Source organism: Dermacentor albipictus, unplaced genomic scaffold (genome assembly GCF_038994185.2).
Source record: "Dermacentor albipictus isolate Rhodes 1998 colony unplaced genomic scaffold, USDA_Dalb.pri_finalv2 scaffold_23, whole genome shotgun sequence".
NCBI classification, from domain to species: domain Eukaryota; kingdom Metazoa; phylum Arthropoda; class Arachnida; order Ixodida; family Ixodidae; genus Dermacentor; species Dermacentor albipictus.
The window spans coordinates 3,020,001-3,038,981 of NW_027225577.1; the positions used below are offsets into that span (position 1 = coordinate 3,020,001).

At 39.8% G+C, this 18,981-nt stretch overlaps 1 protein-coding gene across 1 annotated transcript in view; it reads left to right on the plus strand.

Moving 5' to 3' along the window:
• LOC139052460 (zinc finger protein 678-like) overlaps positions 1 to 18,981 on the plus strand; it is a 69,464-nt gene that overhangs the window by 16,374 nt on the left and 34,109 nt on the right. The window contains exons 6-8 of the mRNA XM_070529580.1: positions 1,675 to 1,878; positions 3,838 to 4,240; positions 16,175 to 16,210. Of these exons, the coding sequence (XP_070385681.1) occupies positions 1,675 to 1,878; positions 3,838 to 4,240; positions 16,175 to 16,210 (643 nt within the window). The remainder of the gene's footprint in view (positions 1 to 1,674; positions 1,879 to 3,837; positions 4,241 to 16,174; positions 16,211 to 18,981) is intronic.

The following is an 18,981-nucleotide window of genomic DNA, read 5'->3' on the forward strand; positions in this document are numbered from 1 at the left end:
TAACTTTGTAAATTTTTCTGTGTCTGAGGGGCTTATACTGTTCTCATTGTTTGGTACATGATTTGTTTGGTGCAATGTGACATAATCTTTTCCTGTTGGCCTCATGTATTTTTCGCTTCTAGTGCTTAGTACATACGTAACTTTTGTTCTCATAGTTATTTCATTATTATTCTGTTTGAGCTCTTTCATACTCTTCTTGTGTATAAGCATTTCTTTACAGCAGTTGAATGTTTAGTCACCATTAGGAATAAGACTCTGTGCTTAATGAATGCATTGTTAATTCTTGTTTTTATCTTATTGATTGCAGTTATAGCATTTAATCCTTTTTGTAATTGCTTTTAAACAAACTTATTCTCTCTCTCTCACCCTCCCCTTTCTGTATCATTACCATTTTATTCTTTTTGCTCCAGGACGAGTCTAATGATGGCACTTGTAAGTTAATTTATTATTGCCATTCATTCCAGTTGTTATGATGTATATTTATCAGCAATTTAAATTTTGAGCTATGTGATGAGATTCATTTGCTCAACTACGGCACTGGTGGGGTATATTTCTCTAGTAATATGTGTATGAAATTGCATTTTTACTGAAGCATACCACGATGTCAGCACTGAACAAACTGTTACTGCACAAGCACATACAGAATGTGCCAGCCCTGTTCTTTCAATTCTGAAAAAGATGCTTCTCTAAATGCACTTGCACCAATCTCCACTACCAGAATCCCTGAACAGTGAAATTAATACATACGTTTCTGCATCCATAAATCCCAAAAATTAGCCACATGTTGCTTGCTGATCTTATGTTGTGAGTTGCTACAGTAGCAGACATTCTCCATAAAACATCTGCCCTCAAAGCCACTTCACATGCAAAAACTGAAACCTTAGCTACCGCATGTAATCTGACCACCTGGAGACCTGAATGGGACTCTTGGTCAGGACTGTACTGGAGCATCTGTTCTTTCTAGACTATCTCGTGCATGCCAGAAGATATCCATTTTTATTGATACCCATTGTTCTTGTTATAGGAGATATTTGAGGAGTCTAGTGAAACCAGCTTGCTTTCCTTGCTCCTTATGGGGACAGTGTATACAAAAATGATGTCTCTGTGTTTGACATCTCTGCTGTGTTTTGTGATTTGTGCATGCGCCCATGATGAAGGGCCTCATGCAGGGGTGAAAATGAACACGGAAAAGATGAAGAAACGCATTTGATTACAGGCGTATTTGTAATACCAAAATGGAAGGCTATTTTAAATATGTTAAAAGCCAATGCTTTAGAAAGAAAAAAAAAAGTGCTTGCCAATCTTAAGTAAACTAAGCAAGGCAAGGCATAGAGGAGGAGTGCAGGTAGACTAATTTAAAGGAAGCAGATGAATAGCACTGACTGTGGTGCTGCACAAGTTTACTGTGCAGTGAGAGCCAAATGTTACTTCATCTTGGTATCTCAATTTAACCAGTGTGACTTAACAGAAGAATATCACATCAGCTATGTCTTCTTATCATCCATGCTTCTAGCAAACAGAAATTTCATTTTCTTGATACGTCTGTAAATCTTCCTAATTTGTCATAGATTCAGAGTGAGCCTTATAGAATTGTGTAGGCTTTTTCTTCACTTTTTTTTTAACAAAATGATGCACAGTTGGCTAAGCCAATTACTTTTTATACTTCTGTCACAGGGAGGTACCACGAATTCCCAGCAACAGTCAAGCAGGAGGAATTGCAGGAGGAGTTGAAAGAGGAGTTGCCCAAGGAGTTACACGAGGAGTTGCACGAGGAGTTACAAGAGGAGTTGCAGGAGAGTTGTCTCAACCATTGTGACTGTTGCGAGTATGCAACTGCCAAGCTGTCCACTCTCATCATACACAAGCGTAAACACATGGGTAAGAAGCCACTTCATTTGCCACTACTGCCATCAGAGGTTTTCACGCAAGAGTGGTCTTAAGGGACGGCAGTTCAGGCCACTTGAGTAAATTTAAGCATGAAAACATGGAACCACAATACCACAGCAGAGTATGTTGCTAGCCATGTAAGTGCACCTGACGAATTAAACAGAATTGGATCAAGAAATCTTACATGTCTACATGTGCAGCTACCTGCATGGCATTCTGGTACATAAAAGTGCACAAGTGCTACCAAGCTCGGAAAGTGCAATGCGTTGCACAGTGCCGGTTTTCGATAGTCAGCTTCCCCTCAATACAGAAATGGTAAACGGTGAAGCATATGCAAAGTATTGCGGTAAAGCATATCAAGAATGGCAAAGAGCAATTGTTACGGGACACACCATGTATTCCTTAAATATACACGCATGAACCCGCCGTCTCCTGTCGCAGTACGATCGAGCACCGATAGTACTAATAAGTGTACTGGTAGGCCGTCAGAGCCATTTTGGACTTGCCTGTGGCGATTTGAGTCATTGGGGCAGTAAAAGGCATGCATTAATTTTTTTTCTGAATGCCCGACTTGGGCGTTTTCACGGCCCCTAGGAAGTCCGAAAAATCGAAAATTGTCTATAATGACTGGCAGCTTACCACTACCCATAAAAATAAAAATGTACAACCATTCCATTCTATTGGCATTTACTAATGTATGGGGCGCATAAAGCAGGTTAACATCGAAACTTAGATTAAGCTAAGAACTGCATAAAAAGCCATTAAACAAAAATGTTACGCAGAACGTTAACGAATTTGAAAAATATTGTGAGAAATGCATATTTCTTTAGAACTGAACATTTTCTAAAAAATATTATACCAGGAATGAAACAAACAGTTTGAAAAATTTGAAAAAAGTGCGTGACAAGGTAAATTTGCATCGGCACTAGAGAGTGCAAATCAGCACTTAAGGGGTTAAGGGACAGTGAAATATTCTAGTTGACATTAAGAGGAAGCAGTGGAGCTGGGCAGGCCATGTAATGTGTTGGGCAGATAACTGGTGATCTGTTAGAGTTACAGAATGGATGCCAAGGGAAGGGAAGCGCAGATGAGTACAGAAGAGAATTAGGTGGTGTGACAAAGTTAGGAAATTTGCAGGCACAACTTGGAATTGGCTAGCACAGGACAGGGGTAATTGGAGTTCTCTGGGAGAAGCCTTCATCCTGCAGTGCGCAGTGTTTCCCATAAAAATTACTAGGGTGAACTATGGCGCCAGTGTCTGTGTGAGCTGCATGCATGGCAGTTCAGCCAGCATGGGAATGATGGTTAGCACATGGATATGCCTAGACTTTGTCCTTCAGGCTTCAAATGATTTTGACAATTATAAAGGGATAATTTTAACAAATTATGATGTAACACACATATGTATGTATATTCTAAGTAACTGATTAGTGACAGTAGCATACATTTTTTGTTGCACTTTACTACATGTTTCATTTATTTCATTTCATTTCATTTACTCAACCTTAAGGGCCCGAAGGCATTACATAAGGCATTACATGTATACTTCTATGTTCAGGTATCTAGGTTGTAATCAAAATATATTACTAAATGTATGGGCTATCATATTTGGCTGTAGTGGCAGCAGTTCCTAACACAACACACCATTTACTCTCAATTTACAATTTTGTTCAATGAAAAAAAATTTTATTGGTACATAAATGTTCAGATTTCTGAAGCCTTGCCATTCAATGTTGAAGACTCACACAAAATGATATTGAGCAAATGAAAATGTTTAGCCAGACATGCTTTGTTCAGTCTCACCTGAATTCATTGTCAAAACTTCATGAATAAAGAAGCAGCTCATCATTAGCACTAGCAACCATGTTCTCTCATTTTGTTGGCATTATTTAAGTGCAGTTTTGTTTGAAATGAAAAGTTTTACTCTAATAACCTGTCTTACTTTTGCAGCATTGAGGCATTCCACCTGTCTAGAAACTGCAGAGGGTGAGAAGTTGCAGCAGGCACACGTCCATCGCTGTCGTTCCTGTGACTATAAGACTGAAAGACTGCGTGATCTGAAAGTACACAAGAGGCTTCACACAGACGAGCGTCCATATGAATGTCATTTGTGCCCTCAAAAATTCACGCAGCTGTGCAAACTGAAGAATCACCTTCGCATTCACTCAGGCGAGAGGCCATTTCAGTGCCCTTCTTGTCCTCTCAGGTTTTCGCAAAAGGCCCATTTGGTTCAACACCTGCGCATCCATACAGGTGAGCGACCATACCGCTGCGCTGTTTGCTTCATGTCATTTACGCGAAACCCTAACCTGACGAGACACATGATCAGAAGGCACCATGATACCATGTCAAAGTAGGTTACTATGCTTTCAGGCAGATATAGTAGATGAAAGGGATATTGAATAACAAGTTCCATCATGAAAAAAAAAATTGACATCCATCCGTTTGTAGCACGAAGCTACAAAGGAAACCCACATGGATTTTCTTTGTAGCTTTGTGCTACATACATGCAGATGTCAATTATTCCTGTCATGAACCTTCCTCCACCTGGAAGAATTCCACAGAACTGATTTGCCATATTCGAGTTGACAATTAATTCTTCTTCGTGCTGCGCTCTGCTAGCCCTGCTACTGCTATGGGCCATGTTTGGAATTTCTTTACATTTATTTTTTGTAGACAGCATAAAAAATGCGGGGAACAAATTTACTGTGAAGCGTATTAAAATGAGCAGAAAGGTTTTTCAACATGATTTTTTTAGTTTGCATTTCATTCGACCGTGTAATAAGAAAATATTATGGTAAGCATAGGGGGACGCTCGCGCCACCGCCTCCAAATATTTTTTTGGTTTGCTGGGAACACCTTCCGGGAATAAAATTTTTGGTTGCATGCAGTTTGAATATTCCTACATGACATATAAAAAAACCAGACAACACAAAAATATCGAATGGACATGCATGTCCGATCTCTCGAGGAATCACCCAGGTGCTTCTGTGAGACTGCTGCTCTTGAGCTGGTACTGAGTTTGTATGTCATGTTATCTTGTTCTCTGCATTTTTTCTTTCCACACATGCAGATATTGTGGTAGCATGTAGACATTTTGTTGTTTCAAGCTGTGCACTATTACATAAGGAATATTATGTGCAGCCTTTGTCAAAAGAAATTAGGCTAATAGGAGCATAAGCATCGCTTTGTCCCGAGTAATTTTTTCATTCTTGAAAGCTTGAAAGACGAGTGACTTTTGTTCATATTCTTCCACAACACTTTGAGTGACATCAGTTCAGCAGGAGGCGAATAAGCCTTGTCTCATTCAGCTGCCATGGTTCAGTCAGCGGCTTTGTCTCTATTGAACAAGGCTACACATTTAGTGTCCAGCCTTGATGCTAGCCTGAGAAGTTCATTGTTGACAACGCTTTTGTCCCTGTCTTTCTCTGCTTGCATTTATGTCGCTGGTAATGGAGACCGCTGCATGCGCATCTGCTTTATGTAGAATTTTGAAAAGATGTGGGTTCACTTCTGTTAGTGCCTATACCTTTGTAAATTTTCCTGCACCTGCGAGACTTGTGCCTTCGGTATTATTGTTTGCCATGTGATATGTTGTGATTTTCTTTCAGTTAGGCTCATGTATTACTTGCCACTTGGTTATAATGCAAAAGTTTATTCTCAGATATCTTTTTGTTATCATTCTGTTTGAGCCTTGTTCATACTCTTCTTGTATACAAACATTTATTTGCTGCAATTGACTGTATAACCGTCATTAGTAATTCAGTTAATATGTATATACAAGAGCAAATTGCATTAGTTTCTGTATTTAGTGACAGCATCCTTGAACACTACCACTTATAGCATGTAATATTCTTTGCATTGTTTGGAAATAAAGTTGATCTCTCACTTTTTTCTTCTTTCAGTGTTATTGACATCTTTTCATGTATGCTCCAAGACAAATCCAGTTATGGCAATTGGAAGTTTCTTTATTGTGCCGTTGCCTTGTGCTGTATTGTGCCAGTGCAGTTTTTACAACAGTTATTCATCTGGAATTTAAATCTTGAGCCATATGTTTAGATGCATGCTTATTTCATTCCAACTTTGCTCAAAATTCACATGTGCAACTATGTCACTGGCAGTTATGCACCGTCTGGTGTGGTATCTTTCTCTAGTAATATTCATATGAAGTTGCATTTTGACTGAAGCATGCAGTGATGTCTATAATGATATACATAGTGCGTGAAATTTTTTAAATCTGCAAGGTGCAACGAGTAGCTGTTGCGAACATTATTTGTTCTCAGTGTCTTGGGTGAGCTAGATTATTCACCACCTGGATATTTAGATGCCTGCTATGGTACTTGAGTGGCTGGGGCGTTGTGTTGCTGAGCTTGAGATGACAGATTCAATCCTGGCTGTGGTGGCTGCATTTCGATGTGGGTGAAAATGAAAAACTCTCATGTGCCGTGCATAGCATGCATATGAAATAAGCCCACGTGGTCAAAATTAATCTGAAGTCTGCCATTGCAGCGTGTCTCATAATCAGGTTGAGTTTTAGCATGTAAAATGCCACAATTTAATTTAACGTTAACTGGATATTTAAATGGTGCTTGAGGTATGTCAGAGCTGGTGTGCAGGCAAACTTTGAAATGCCTGTGTTAATTTGTAAATAAATGAATACTGCTAAATCCTCATTTTTCTGCGTGTACAGAGGCAGTATATGAAATACTTTGAAAGTATCCCCTCTGCCCTAGAAGAACATGAGAGCAATATTTATTTGATGAGAATGAGGACTATGTAATGGGGTATGTGCACAGAAAGATTGAAGTTTGTAGTTCAAATATAAGGTTAACAAAAATTGCTGAATACTCTTCTTTTACTTATTTTCATGCATTATACATGGCGCATGTAATATTGCCCCAGTCTCCTTGGGCAACTAAAGAAGCGATTTTTATATTTGGATAAAATATGGAGCATGTTGTGGATGATGTACAGTTAGTTTGAATGATATAGGGTAATTACAGCTTTTGTCAAAAATGCATGCATGTGTTCCAGAGTGTTGGAAACATATTTTATGTACCATGAAAGTTTTCTGACCTCCTAAATGAAGTCAACATGTCTCAAAGTTGACATTCCAGAAAATGGGGACATTATCCACAATGTTTTCTAGTCTTAGGAGAAGTTTAGATGACACTGTGTACATTTGGTAAAAATGTAAATGTAACACATTGCAAGTGACTGTGTCACTTGTAATGTGTAGAGAAAGTCTATTTCTGCTAAATATGAATGTATCAAATAATCACTGAATGCTCTTTTTCTTCGTGTTTTTATGGGTTTTTCAAGTTATGTTGTAAGTTCCCCAGCATTCTCGGGGAACTTAATGAGGTACCTTGTTTACGTTTGGTGAAAATTAGAAGAAGGTTATAGGTTATGTATGGAAAAAATGCAAAGTGTATGAGTCAGTTGTGGCCTTTGCAGTAAGTTGCTTATGCAAGGACTCTTTATAGAGCTTTGTAATGATACTTTATGAATTGTACTGATTTGTATCTTCCATCCTACAAAAACTAGAACAGCCACTGATATCAAATTTGTTGAAAATGGGGTAAACATGCAAAGTTAAACATGTACGGTTGAAGTGCGGCCTTTGCTAAATATTTCTGAAGCAAGTACTCAAACACTTTATATCTAGAAATGGGCAAATATAAACTTTTTCAAATGAGAATTGAATACGAATAGCAAGTAATGGAATACGCATTGTCAAATGCAGATGCATTTGTATTTAAGCAGGAATATTTATTTCGGTATTGCTGGGTGTCGTGCTTTGCACTGATTACTGAAAGAAAGACAACACTCTATAAGGGACAAAGGATCAGTTTAAACACAAAATGTCTAATTGTCATTAGAAAAAAATTATGCAGATCCCACGCACTGTGGAAATCGATGTAAGTGAAGCTTTCTGTGCTGGATGCATTGATTGACGATAATTAGTGGTGATGTTGACAGCTAAAGCTTAATTTCTTCAACATTTAGTCTAAAACTAGAGTGGTGAGTTGATGTTAACCATAACCTTGCGTCCACCACTGCTGTTTGTCTGCATAGTACCCATAACACACAGGGAGAAGTGTTTGCTTGAGGCGTTGTGTGCCGTATTTCATAACCTCTGAGAGGATTGAGCATTGTCATTGCCTCACATGGCACACTCCACCATAACAGAAGTATTAAACTTGAATTGATTACAGCGCTTTAGGTGCCAAAACCACAATCAAATTATGAGGCACGCTGTAATAGCAAACTCCGGATTAATTTTGACACTGTGATGTTCTTTAACGTGTCCCAAAATCTAAGTGCATGTGCGTTCTTCTGTTTCGCCCCTGTAAAATGCAGCTGCCGTGTTTGAGATCAAATCTGCGACCTCTAGCAACGCCATGGCTCCAAAGCTACCGTGGCAGGCACAAAAGTGTTGATTTGACGGTCGACCATTTCTGTAATCTTGACCGTGTTAGTGCGCTTTAAAACTTAATGCAGCTCTGCTTCTGCACGCTCTGTCTAGTTTGTCCACTTGACATATTTGCATGGTGTTTTTTTTTTTTCAGAAATAGCAGCAATGTACTGTACCATACCTTGAACTTAAGCTTATCCAGTTTCCCTGCAACCGCTGTCTACTGCAACCGTATAGTAGTAGAGTTTCCTTGCCTTCTCACGTCACCTTTCCCCCCTTCCCTTGTATGGGAACCGCCTCTTCTCCTCCCTCTACAGTTCTCTCTACGTCCCCTCAGGACTCCCAAGTTAGTAGAAAGGGAAGCGCTGCAGTTTCTGCAATGCCTCTGAGGGGCGACATGGGTAATTACAGCTGTCAAAAAGCTAATGTGGCGACACCCAGGGAGCTCCAGAGGGCATTGTGCACATTCTATGGAGTGGGGTGAAAACAAGTTTCCCATCGCTTTTCCTTTTTGACTTGCTTCTGTCATGCATACACACACTATGAACAACTGGACAGCAGCAGCCACAGCAGAAGACGCAGAAGCAGTAGTGGAAAAGTCGAAGGAAGAGGCAAAGATAGCTTTGTTTTAAAACTGCATGAATATCCCCTCAACAACATTGAAGCCTGGTTTCAAGCAAGCTTTCCATGATATAATGGCTGCTGTATTGGTAGCTTTCCAGAAATGCGAAACAGTCGGTTGCCAAAGAAAGATCAGAGGATGTCGAATAAGAAAAAGAAAAGAAAAGCTGCTGAAGAACCTGTGTTCCGCAGACACATATAAAAGGGTCCATTGCAAGGAAAACATTGCAGGTTGTAGCATAAGATGAAACTACGACATGGCTGGACTGCCAGAAACACTAAATGACAGACTGCAAACAAAAATCACACGTCATGTAGGCTTGCACCATGAAACCGAAAGCAAAGCTTACATTACTAATTCTGTTTCCGCATTGCTTCAATATACCTTTGCCATATCACTTGTGATGGTTTGCTATATTTTGTCTAGCAAACAAAGAGCAGTAATAATGAGACTTAACATTCAGCTGTTACAAAAATATTTGATTAGCTTTGAATTTTCGAGCATACCAAATAGTTCCTTTTTGATTATGCAAAAAGGTTATGCAGTATATATATATATATATATATATATATATATATATATATATATATATATATATATATGGATTATGGATTATGGAAAATTATGGATTTCTTAATTTATTCACTTAAGAGGAAGCTTTAGCTCGGATCCAACTCCGGCATGCTGCGTATTCAAATACATGTAAAACGCAGAAATGCTTTCCTGAGATAACCAATGGACCGATTTTAATGAATTTTTTTGCATTTGAGAGGGAAGGTTAGATTCTAGTGACTGTTGGAAGCGGAATCTTGATTTAGGGCCTGAATTTCTTTCAAATGAATTTTCAGAAATTGCTACGTTTGAAGAGACATAGAAGCACGAAGCTTACAAATTCGTACTTCTACACCTAGAACACGTATCGCACTTTTGTCAAATCCATCCATTAGAGCATGCAAAGCGAATAAATTTAATATGTCAGTTTATATACTACGTGGATTTGTTACCATGTTTACAAGGGTTTTGCAAAAGTTCAACTCAGAATTGAGTGGTCTATTTGAAAGCCAGGTATAACATATCAATTTTGTCCGCTTGAGATTAATTGATATAATTTTTCATTGCGGAGTAATAGAGTTATAAGCATGATCAAAATATTCTTACCTTTTTTTTTAATGTAACAAACCGATTTGTCATCTCCCATGTACTTAGATAGGAGGCCCCGAGCTAAAGCTTTTGGCACACATGTAAAATCTGCCCGACTCTTGGCAAAGCCCCGTGAGTGGGTGTGTCCCATGGTGTGTGCCAAAGATGTCAAGGTAATCATCATCATCAATAAATCAGCGCCAGCTAGTCCCATCGCCATCGCCTGTAGTAATGGCAGCCCGCAGAAATAAGAGGTCGTAAATCGGCACCGACTTGACCAGACCGCACTACCGCACTGATTAGTCGTGAAAGATTGCGGAAACAAATCGCCGGCGAAAGGGGGGCTTGCATGAAGCGTTGCCTTAGCCCAAGGTTGATCGGCAAGTCTGCAAAGGACACAAGGAAAGATATAAAATTTGTGGATGCTTCGAGGTTTCGGTAACGTTTGACGACGGTGCCCAGTGGCGCAGCATGTAGAGATGTCAGATATTTGCTGAGTGCGCTATACTGCTAGCCGCCCGCGTTATCTGCGAGCGAGAGAGAGAGAGATGAACTTGGTTTTACAAATTGCTGATTGTAGCGTATAGGAGTAGCGAACGCGACGGCTCTAGGCGCAGTATCAGTGGCCTGAAGAAGTGCATCGCTGCATGGTTCCCGAATAATGTGCGACAGCCGGCGCGCGCTCAAGAACCGCCGCGCCGTGATCGCTGTCGCTCTGCAGCATGGATTTTATCACACGCTCGGAACTGCGTGTAGTCGCTGTCGGTACGGTGTGCAGACTTGCGGTACATAAATGCGTGTTCTCATTCCTATCATTAAGCCCGGTTCACATGGTGCGATTTTGCATTGCGTTTTTCGCAGCTACGATTTCCGCAAATGCGAACATCGCATTGCCATTTCACATGCACCCAGCGCTGCAGCTGCGATTTTTACCTGAATACCTGAAAACACAAATACAAGTACTTTGTGTGTAAAAACAAAACTGCCTTTTAGCCTTCAACCTACAGAAAGCCAATCGTACAATGTGGCAGCATGGCATTGAAATTTTCTTGGTGTGTGTTGGGCTCTTTATATGTCGACTGTGTTCAGTTTCCATGCAATTCTGTCACCTGTCAATATGTGAACAGCAAGCAGATATGACCATTAATAAATTAGAAAGCTTGGTGCTACAAAAGGGCTCGCTGTTCTGTCCAGAAAATACTATACGTCTACAAATCTAGAATCCTGCCAGTACTGGCACTTGAGTACTAAAGTACGCCACTTCCTGTAAAACCAGAACACGAATTGGGCATAATTTTTTACCAAAAGTTACATTTGTCCCGCAACAAATGTCTTGCCACAAGAAGTGACTGCGGTCGCTAGACATACTCGAACTGTTATCCAACAAATACTTGGGCTCATTCAGGATATGCCCAGAATAGATATGTGTATTAATGGAAAACTGCAAAGAACGAAAACTGGTGTTTAGGTCTCTTTCTCATGCTTTAAGTGGCACCAGTGTAACGCTAGGCAACGTGAGCGCAGAAACCATATTTGTGGAAGCAGCCAGATAATGGGCCAGTCTCATCTCTCAGTTCTCAGAAAGATTCTTCCTGAATTACACTTGTGGCAGCCTCGGAAAATTCCTGCAACTGGTCATGTTATTTTGACGACGTCATTATTTTTTCAACTACGTCTGCCAGGTATTTTCATCACATGTCACCAATTCTGCACGTGTATGCAGTGCCAGTTTCCAGCTAAAGTTGTCTGGATGCCACTTTCGTTGCTGCAAGATAACTTTGCTTGGTCACCTTGTTCACAATGCCAGCACCTCACCTAAACCCTGTGCCCTCCCGTGCTAAAGACATCTGCTTTTTCATTGGCATGTGTTCCTACTTTTGTCACTTCATGCTAAATTTGGCGGATATCAAGCACCCATTTGCCAAACTTTCCACAAGTTTTCTTATATTGGTGCACTTTGACCCATGGGGTCCTACAATAATTCCCACAGATACCAGCAGCCAGAGAATGAATGCTGTCCTTGGACAGTGCTGGCATGGTCAAGACTGCATGATAGCATATGATCTGCTGTTCTCCCCAGGAGTAATAATAATAAATAATATATGGGGTTTTACGTGCCAAAACCACTTTCTGATTATGAGGCACGCCGTAGTGGGAGACTCCGGAAATTTTGACCACCTGGGGTTCTTTAACGTGCACCTAAATCTCAGTACACGGGTATTTTCGCATTTCGCCCCCATCGAAATGCGGCCGCCGTAGCCAGGATTCGATCCCGCGACCTCGTGCTCAGCAGCCTAACACCATAGCCACTGAGCAACCACGGCGGGTATCCTCCCCAGGAGTGCAACTGCTTGATTGCCAAGCACGAATGCATTGCCTTTGTCTGAGCAATTGCCAACTTTTCTCCATACCTGCTTGGCTGTTCATTTTCGGTAGTGACGAACCGCTACATGCTCTACTAGCTTTTCTCTTTGGAGGACCCTAGAAGCTGCCTTGAACGGTGGGCTTAGTGTTTAAAGCAGTACTTGTTTTATGTAATGTATAAGTCTGGGCACCTGCATCAGCATGCTTGTCCAGATATCCTGCCGACCCACCTGACCTGAGCGACATCAACAACGATGCCTATGCTCTGTCGATAACAGACTTCCTTCATTTCAGTGATGATGAACAGCACTGGGATCCTGCCTAAAATACCATAATAGACCATCTCACCTCTGAGGCCTCATGACACACAGCTCCAGAGGTTTACTGTGTACAGTGGAACTTTAGAACACCACAGTGTTCTCGCCAGTGACCCTGAGAGCCTGCGCTCCACTGTCCTCCAGCAGCTTCATAACATATCCACTGCATTGCTTTTTGGTGTAACATGTACCTAATTATGACCGCTTTCGGTGTTATTTCTTTTGGCCTGGGCTTTATTCCGTGCAGAAGTATGGTGGCAATTGTGAACTGTGCCAATGAGACATGAGGCCACCAATGCCTCCCACTGGCCTTCTTCAGCGCATTGACATTCCTATAGAGCCCTTCCACATCAGCCTCAACCTGCTTGCTTGACCCTCTCTTAATATGGGCCTCGATGAACAAATGGGTCACTATCACGACAGCTTATACTACTCATTACACAATTACTCGCAGAAAAGCAATGGACGGGGCTAGTTAATGTTCATAATTTTCTTGCACAATGTTTTTGACTGGAACAGAACAAATGAGAAGGAACAATGCAATTGATAGTGTGGAGGCATTACTGATAATGTGAAAGCACACAAGGGTTCTACACCTTCATACTATTGGTTGTGTTCTTTTTCATTCTTCCTGTTCTTGTCAGAAACGCAGCAAAAAAATAGTGTAGGCTATTACTCATGCATTTCAGACCAGCTGTGCTACAGATCTTGCTGACTTTCTTCTCCATGGTGTGATTCCATTTTACAGAGCCCCCACTACCTACAATCTTTAGAATTTGTGCAATGTGACTTTTTGTTAGCGGCTGTATATAGTGAATTTTCCTGCATCTTTGCAACTGGTCCATTCAGTAGTCAATTTTCTTTTTTTTTTGCATGTGCACAATATAATGTAATTTTTTTTTCTGCTAGGCTCAAGTTCATTTATTTACCACATGCATGGAGTTTCACATAAGTGGTTGGGACGAGGGAATAAAAGCTGCATTAAAAACAGCATGACTAGCCCCACGTCCCCGGTTCACTAAGGCAGCATGGCAGTAAAAGAAAAATAAATTTCAACGTCGGTGTCAAATAAAAAAACAAAAAACATGATATCCACATAAAACATATTCTACAAAAAGTGTAATTTAACTGTGAACAGTTTTAAAAGCATGCTTAAAACAGAAGTGTTAGAGAGTGTGCAAACATTTTCACAAGAAATCTTGAATTTATTTAATGTCTTTGGCAAGTAATAACTTAATGCCATAGTTTGTGCACGGCTGTGCCTACATACCATTGTTCTGAATGTCTGTTAAGGTGCAAAGAAGGATTTAGTTTCAAGTTAGCTTCACTGTGTATACAACTGCAATTTTATACAATATCAGATTAAAAGGAAAGTAATAAAGGGTATTCATATAGCATGTTTAATTTAATAACATTATGTTTAACAAATAGTTCTGAGGTATGTGCATTAAATGGTAGGTTTGCAACAGAACGTAGCTCATGTGTTTGTGCCCTCTAATTTCTAGAATGCTCACTTCCTTGGGAGGCCTTTTTCCCACATTATTGTTCCATTTCAGCCTTTTCATTATCTTTGCATGTAAGCCTTCCTTTATCATAATTGAGCATTTAACTTTCATTATGGGTCCAATTCACTAAGTCTGTTTCAGCACATAAATGACAGTGTTTAATGAATGCTTCTGCCTTGTTAATTCTTGTTGATATATTAATTTTTCCACTTGTACCATATAGCCTTGCTGTCATTAGCATTTTATTGTGTTTGGCGCTCGAAGAGAAGCAGAATGACCACACTTGAAAGTTCATTTATTACTACCAATAAATGGTAATTGTACAACTGCTCGAAAGAAATGGATTCACTGAAAATTAGGCTGTTATTCTGCTTGCTGTTTTTTTAATTCTGTCATTTTTTCTTTCTTACAGCTTGTTTTCTTTGGTGCCTTTAAAAGAGGCACTGCCTTGTTCCTTCAGCCTCAGCACTCAAGCAGTAATTGCGGATTAAGGCAGTTGTTATTCAACTTTCTGTTGTACAGAATTGCATATGGTCTGATATTCTGGTTTTTTATAATGCATGTTTATATAAAAACATTATATATATATATACAGCATATTTATATATTATTACAGCAAATAATTTGTGTGCTGATTCCTTTTTTTTCTTTTCATTTACCTATTTTGTTTCTTTAATTGCAATTCTTTATTTATTGTATTTTTTAGTGCAGAAGAGCTGTGTTTTAACAGCTAAAGCTGGGCTAGGCCGAAAAATCAGGCCCGTGCAGTGCTATAATCTGGTTCAGCTTTTTATAAAGTTAGAACCATCATTTTCTTCATTGTGTATTTTTTTATGTATCTGTTTATTATAGTTATTCATGTTTTTTATGCTTCGCAAGAAATTGTGATGCAACGAACAGGTGCCACTTTGAGCACGTGTGCTGCCCATAGAAATTTAATTCACCAAGTGTTATGCACGAAATTGCTGAGAAAATAAATACCTGCATTGAGCAAGTGTGCTTCTCTTCAAATGTGGAACTGTGTGTCGTATTGCAATCTGCATTAAAAAGAAGTTGCTCTTGCATATACAATGTAAACGGGAGACATCATGTGTACATGCTTGTGCCAGGAACCTTTTCTTTTTTTTGTACTTTGGGGCTTGCGCTTCTTGCAGCAGAGTACATGTTCTTGCATTGCACTTTAAATTTCTCAGATATAAAACTTTATAGTGAAAAAAACAAATTCTCCTGGTTTAAAGATCAAACCCATTACCAATGGCTTCTGTTGGGCCATTTGTGACTTTCAAACATTTTTTTACAGCTGACGGTAACTTACATTTTTTTTTATTGCGATGTCATTAAGTATGCAGCCTTGAAGTGTAAAATATTGCTTATGTCATCAAAACATTGTCACAGGAAAGGAAGAAGTTTGAATATATTTATTGTAATTGTATGTGATAGTCCACCACAGCACACAATGTGGTGAATACAAGCTTGAGACAAGACACTGCTGCCTCTTCCTCATGTGCTCACTGAGCTCAGCCTCTTCTGTAGCATTATTTTACTAACTGCCCTGTGAAGATATTGCTGAAGATTCAGGCTGCCACATTTGACTACAGCAGCACTTTGCACTAATACTACTGCCCAAATCCTCTTACTTTACAGTTTTTTACAATGTGATATATTTTTCTTAGCGAAAATGTGTGAATTTTACAAACGTGGTCATTGGGCAATTAGATATAAATACATTTGTCAAATAAAAGATCGCCAACTAGCCGTGCTCTGATCAGATAAGTAATTACCCTCTAGACTTCTTGAATGAAAAAATTGCTGATCTTTACTATTAGTATCTATGTTTTTTTATTTCTTTGGCACTTTATAATTATTCATGTTTCAAATGAAAAGCATTATTCAGTAAACCTGTCTTGTTTTATTTGTGCAGTATTGATGCCTTCCAGCTGTCCAGCAACTGCGGATGGTGAGATGTCACATCAAGGGTGCTTCCATCGCTGTAACTCCTGTGACTATGAGACTGACAATGTGTCTAGTCTGAAAGCACACACCAGGGTCCATGCAGGCAAGCGGTCAGTTGAATGCCATTTGTGCCGTCGTAGCTTCCCCTATAGGTCCGACCTGAAGCGACACCTGCGTACCCACACAGGCGAGCGGCCATTCCAGTGCCCTTTATGCCCTCAAAGCTTCTCACAAAAGGTAAATCTGAAGTCACACCTGCACATCCACACAGGCAAAAGGCCATTTCAATGCCCTTTCTGCCTGCATAGCTTCTCACTGAAGGGTAATCTGAAGAAACACCTGCACACCCACACAGGCTAGCTGCCATTTCAGTACGCCTTTGTGCCGCCAGCACTTCTTGCAAAAGTCCACCTTGTACATCCACCCTGTACATCCACCCTGTACATCCAGACATGCGATGGACCGTTTCAGTGAGACTTTGCCCTCAGACCTTTGCATGTTAAAGCCTGCTCTGTAAGCATGTGCGACCATGAGAAGTGGGGATTTCAATTCTAGTTTTGCTCTCAGAGCTTTTTTGTAACAACACATTCGACTGGTCATGTAAGACAGCTATAGATCTATGGGTTTAGTAGTTAAATATGGCTTCATCATTGCTACTGGAGCATTCTTATTCATACAGTAAAGCTGATGACTATCCTACATGACCTTTTTGGCATTCCCATGTAGCATTCCTAACTGACCAGTCAAGTGTGCCATAACTTACAACCTCAAGGAAAACTTGCATATTCACACAGGAGAGTGACCACACCTCTGCATAATCTGCTTTGAATCCTTTGTGCCAAACCACTCACTTGAATACACATTTGAAGACACAGCACTCTTATACCACCAAGCAGGTCACCAGCCATGAAGGTGTACTTTTATGTTTTAAATAAAGTCTGAATTGGGAATCTATATGTGTGTACAGTATGCTGCATGGCATTCAAGTGTATAAGTATGCAGAAGTATTATTGTATGCTCTTAGTGCATTGTAGAACAACCAAGTGACATTGCAGAATGTTCCAGCATAATCTTGCAAGTTCTTCCATTATGTCAAGATGCAGCGGAACCCAGAAATCTGAGCTGAGGTTAAACATTTTCAGACAACACCATGATACAGTGTAGTACAGGGTGCTTTTTTTAGCTGCACTTCATGTTTAAAAATTGCCTGTGGCAGATAACATAATGACTTGATGAGGCAGCATTTACTTTAATGTGAGAAATGATTAACATATACACTAATTTAATTTTTATTTAATTACATATGATTCATATTTCAATCTGCTAATTGTAGTTAGTGAGTATGCAAGGCACATGACTTGGAACAAATTTTCGAGACTGTGCCAGTTTTGAGACATTAATTTTCGAAATTTTCAATAAAATGCATTGGTTCTATTTACTTTGGTACTTCAATGCATAGCACAGCATTTTGTTGAAAAAGTAAGTGGAGCAACGGTGAATTTTTACCACAAGTTTGACGGCATATTTACCAAACCGGTGCCGCCCTCAGAATTTGTTTTGAGTTGATATGCCTTGCATACTCACTAGCTGCAATGTTTCGATTAATATTTGTGCCTTGAACTAATTGATTTAAACATTAATTGGTATAGTTATGTTAACTGTTCAATTAAGGGCTTTGATTTCTCATAGAAGTAATGGCCGCCTCATCGAGTAATTTAGACCAAGGATTACAAATATGCTATCTGTCAGGCAATTTTAAAGAATTTGGTGCAGCTAAACAAAGAAAAGCACCCTATATGTTACGGTTCATGTAGATGCACATGGTGGAAATGAACAGATTCTGAATTAGAAGGTTGTTTCATCTTGTTAAGACATAGCTGAGGCTAGTTGTATTGAATGCTGCAGGGATGTTTCTTTTGATGAATTTTCAGCACATAACTGCAGCCATAACCTTGGGATATTCCTTTACTTAATGCCAGAAATTTGGACATACAGTCTTCTCAAAATGAGTTGTGCCAGTAGGAGCATGAGTTTTATTGGCTTCTGGCGAAAGAGTGCAAAGCAAGTCAACACGAATCTGCATTGGAGAGAGGCAGAATTTTGGGTGCTGGAAAGCAGCTAAGAGTAAGGAAGGCGCTCATTTTCCTCATTGTTGCCTTGAATGATATCAATAAACCAAGCTTTCTCGTATTCAGCTACCATCATTCACACTGCGACTGTATTGTTGTTCTTTTTTTGACAAAGGTTACGCTAATAGTCTTCTGTCTTGATTCTGGCCTGGGAAGGTGGGAAGTTGTGTTGAGAAAACTTTTTTTCCCCTTATTATGTCACTGGTAGATGGCTAATGTTGTATTCGCACGCGAGCTAAGTGTCATGGTTAGAGTGTCTGACTTTACTTTTTGTTAGTGGCTGTATCTTTGTTAGTTTTGCTGCATCTCTGTGACTGGTGCCTACGGTAGCGTTGTTTGGTGCACAATTATATGTGGTCTTTTTCTGTTAGGCTCATAGTTCTGTTGTGTCTAAGTAGGCGGAACTCTTTTTTTAGCTTTCTTTGTTATTATATTACAGCTGTTTGTTGTCTTTCTATGACAATCAGTCCTGCACTCATGCCAAGATAGACAGGGAGCACATGTATCATAGTGGAGGGTGTTAACGTCACTGACTCGCTGTGCTTGTTAATTAAGGAAGTGACAGTTACACCATCATGCAACTTATGACATGGTTACTTATCACACTTTCATATAAGCGCTTATTTGCAGCAATTAAGCACTTAAC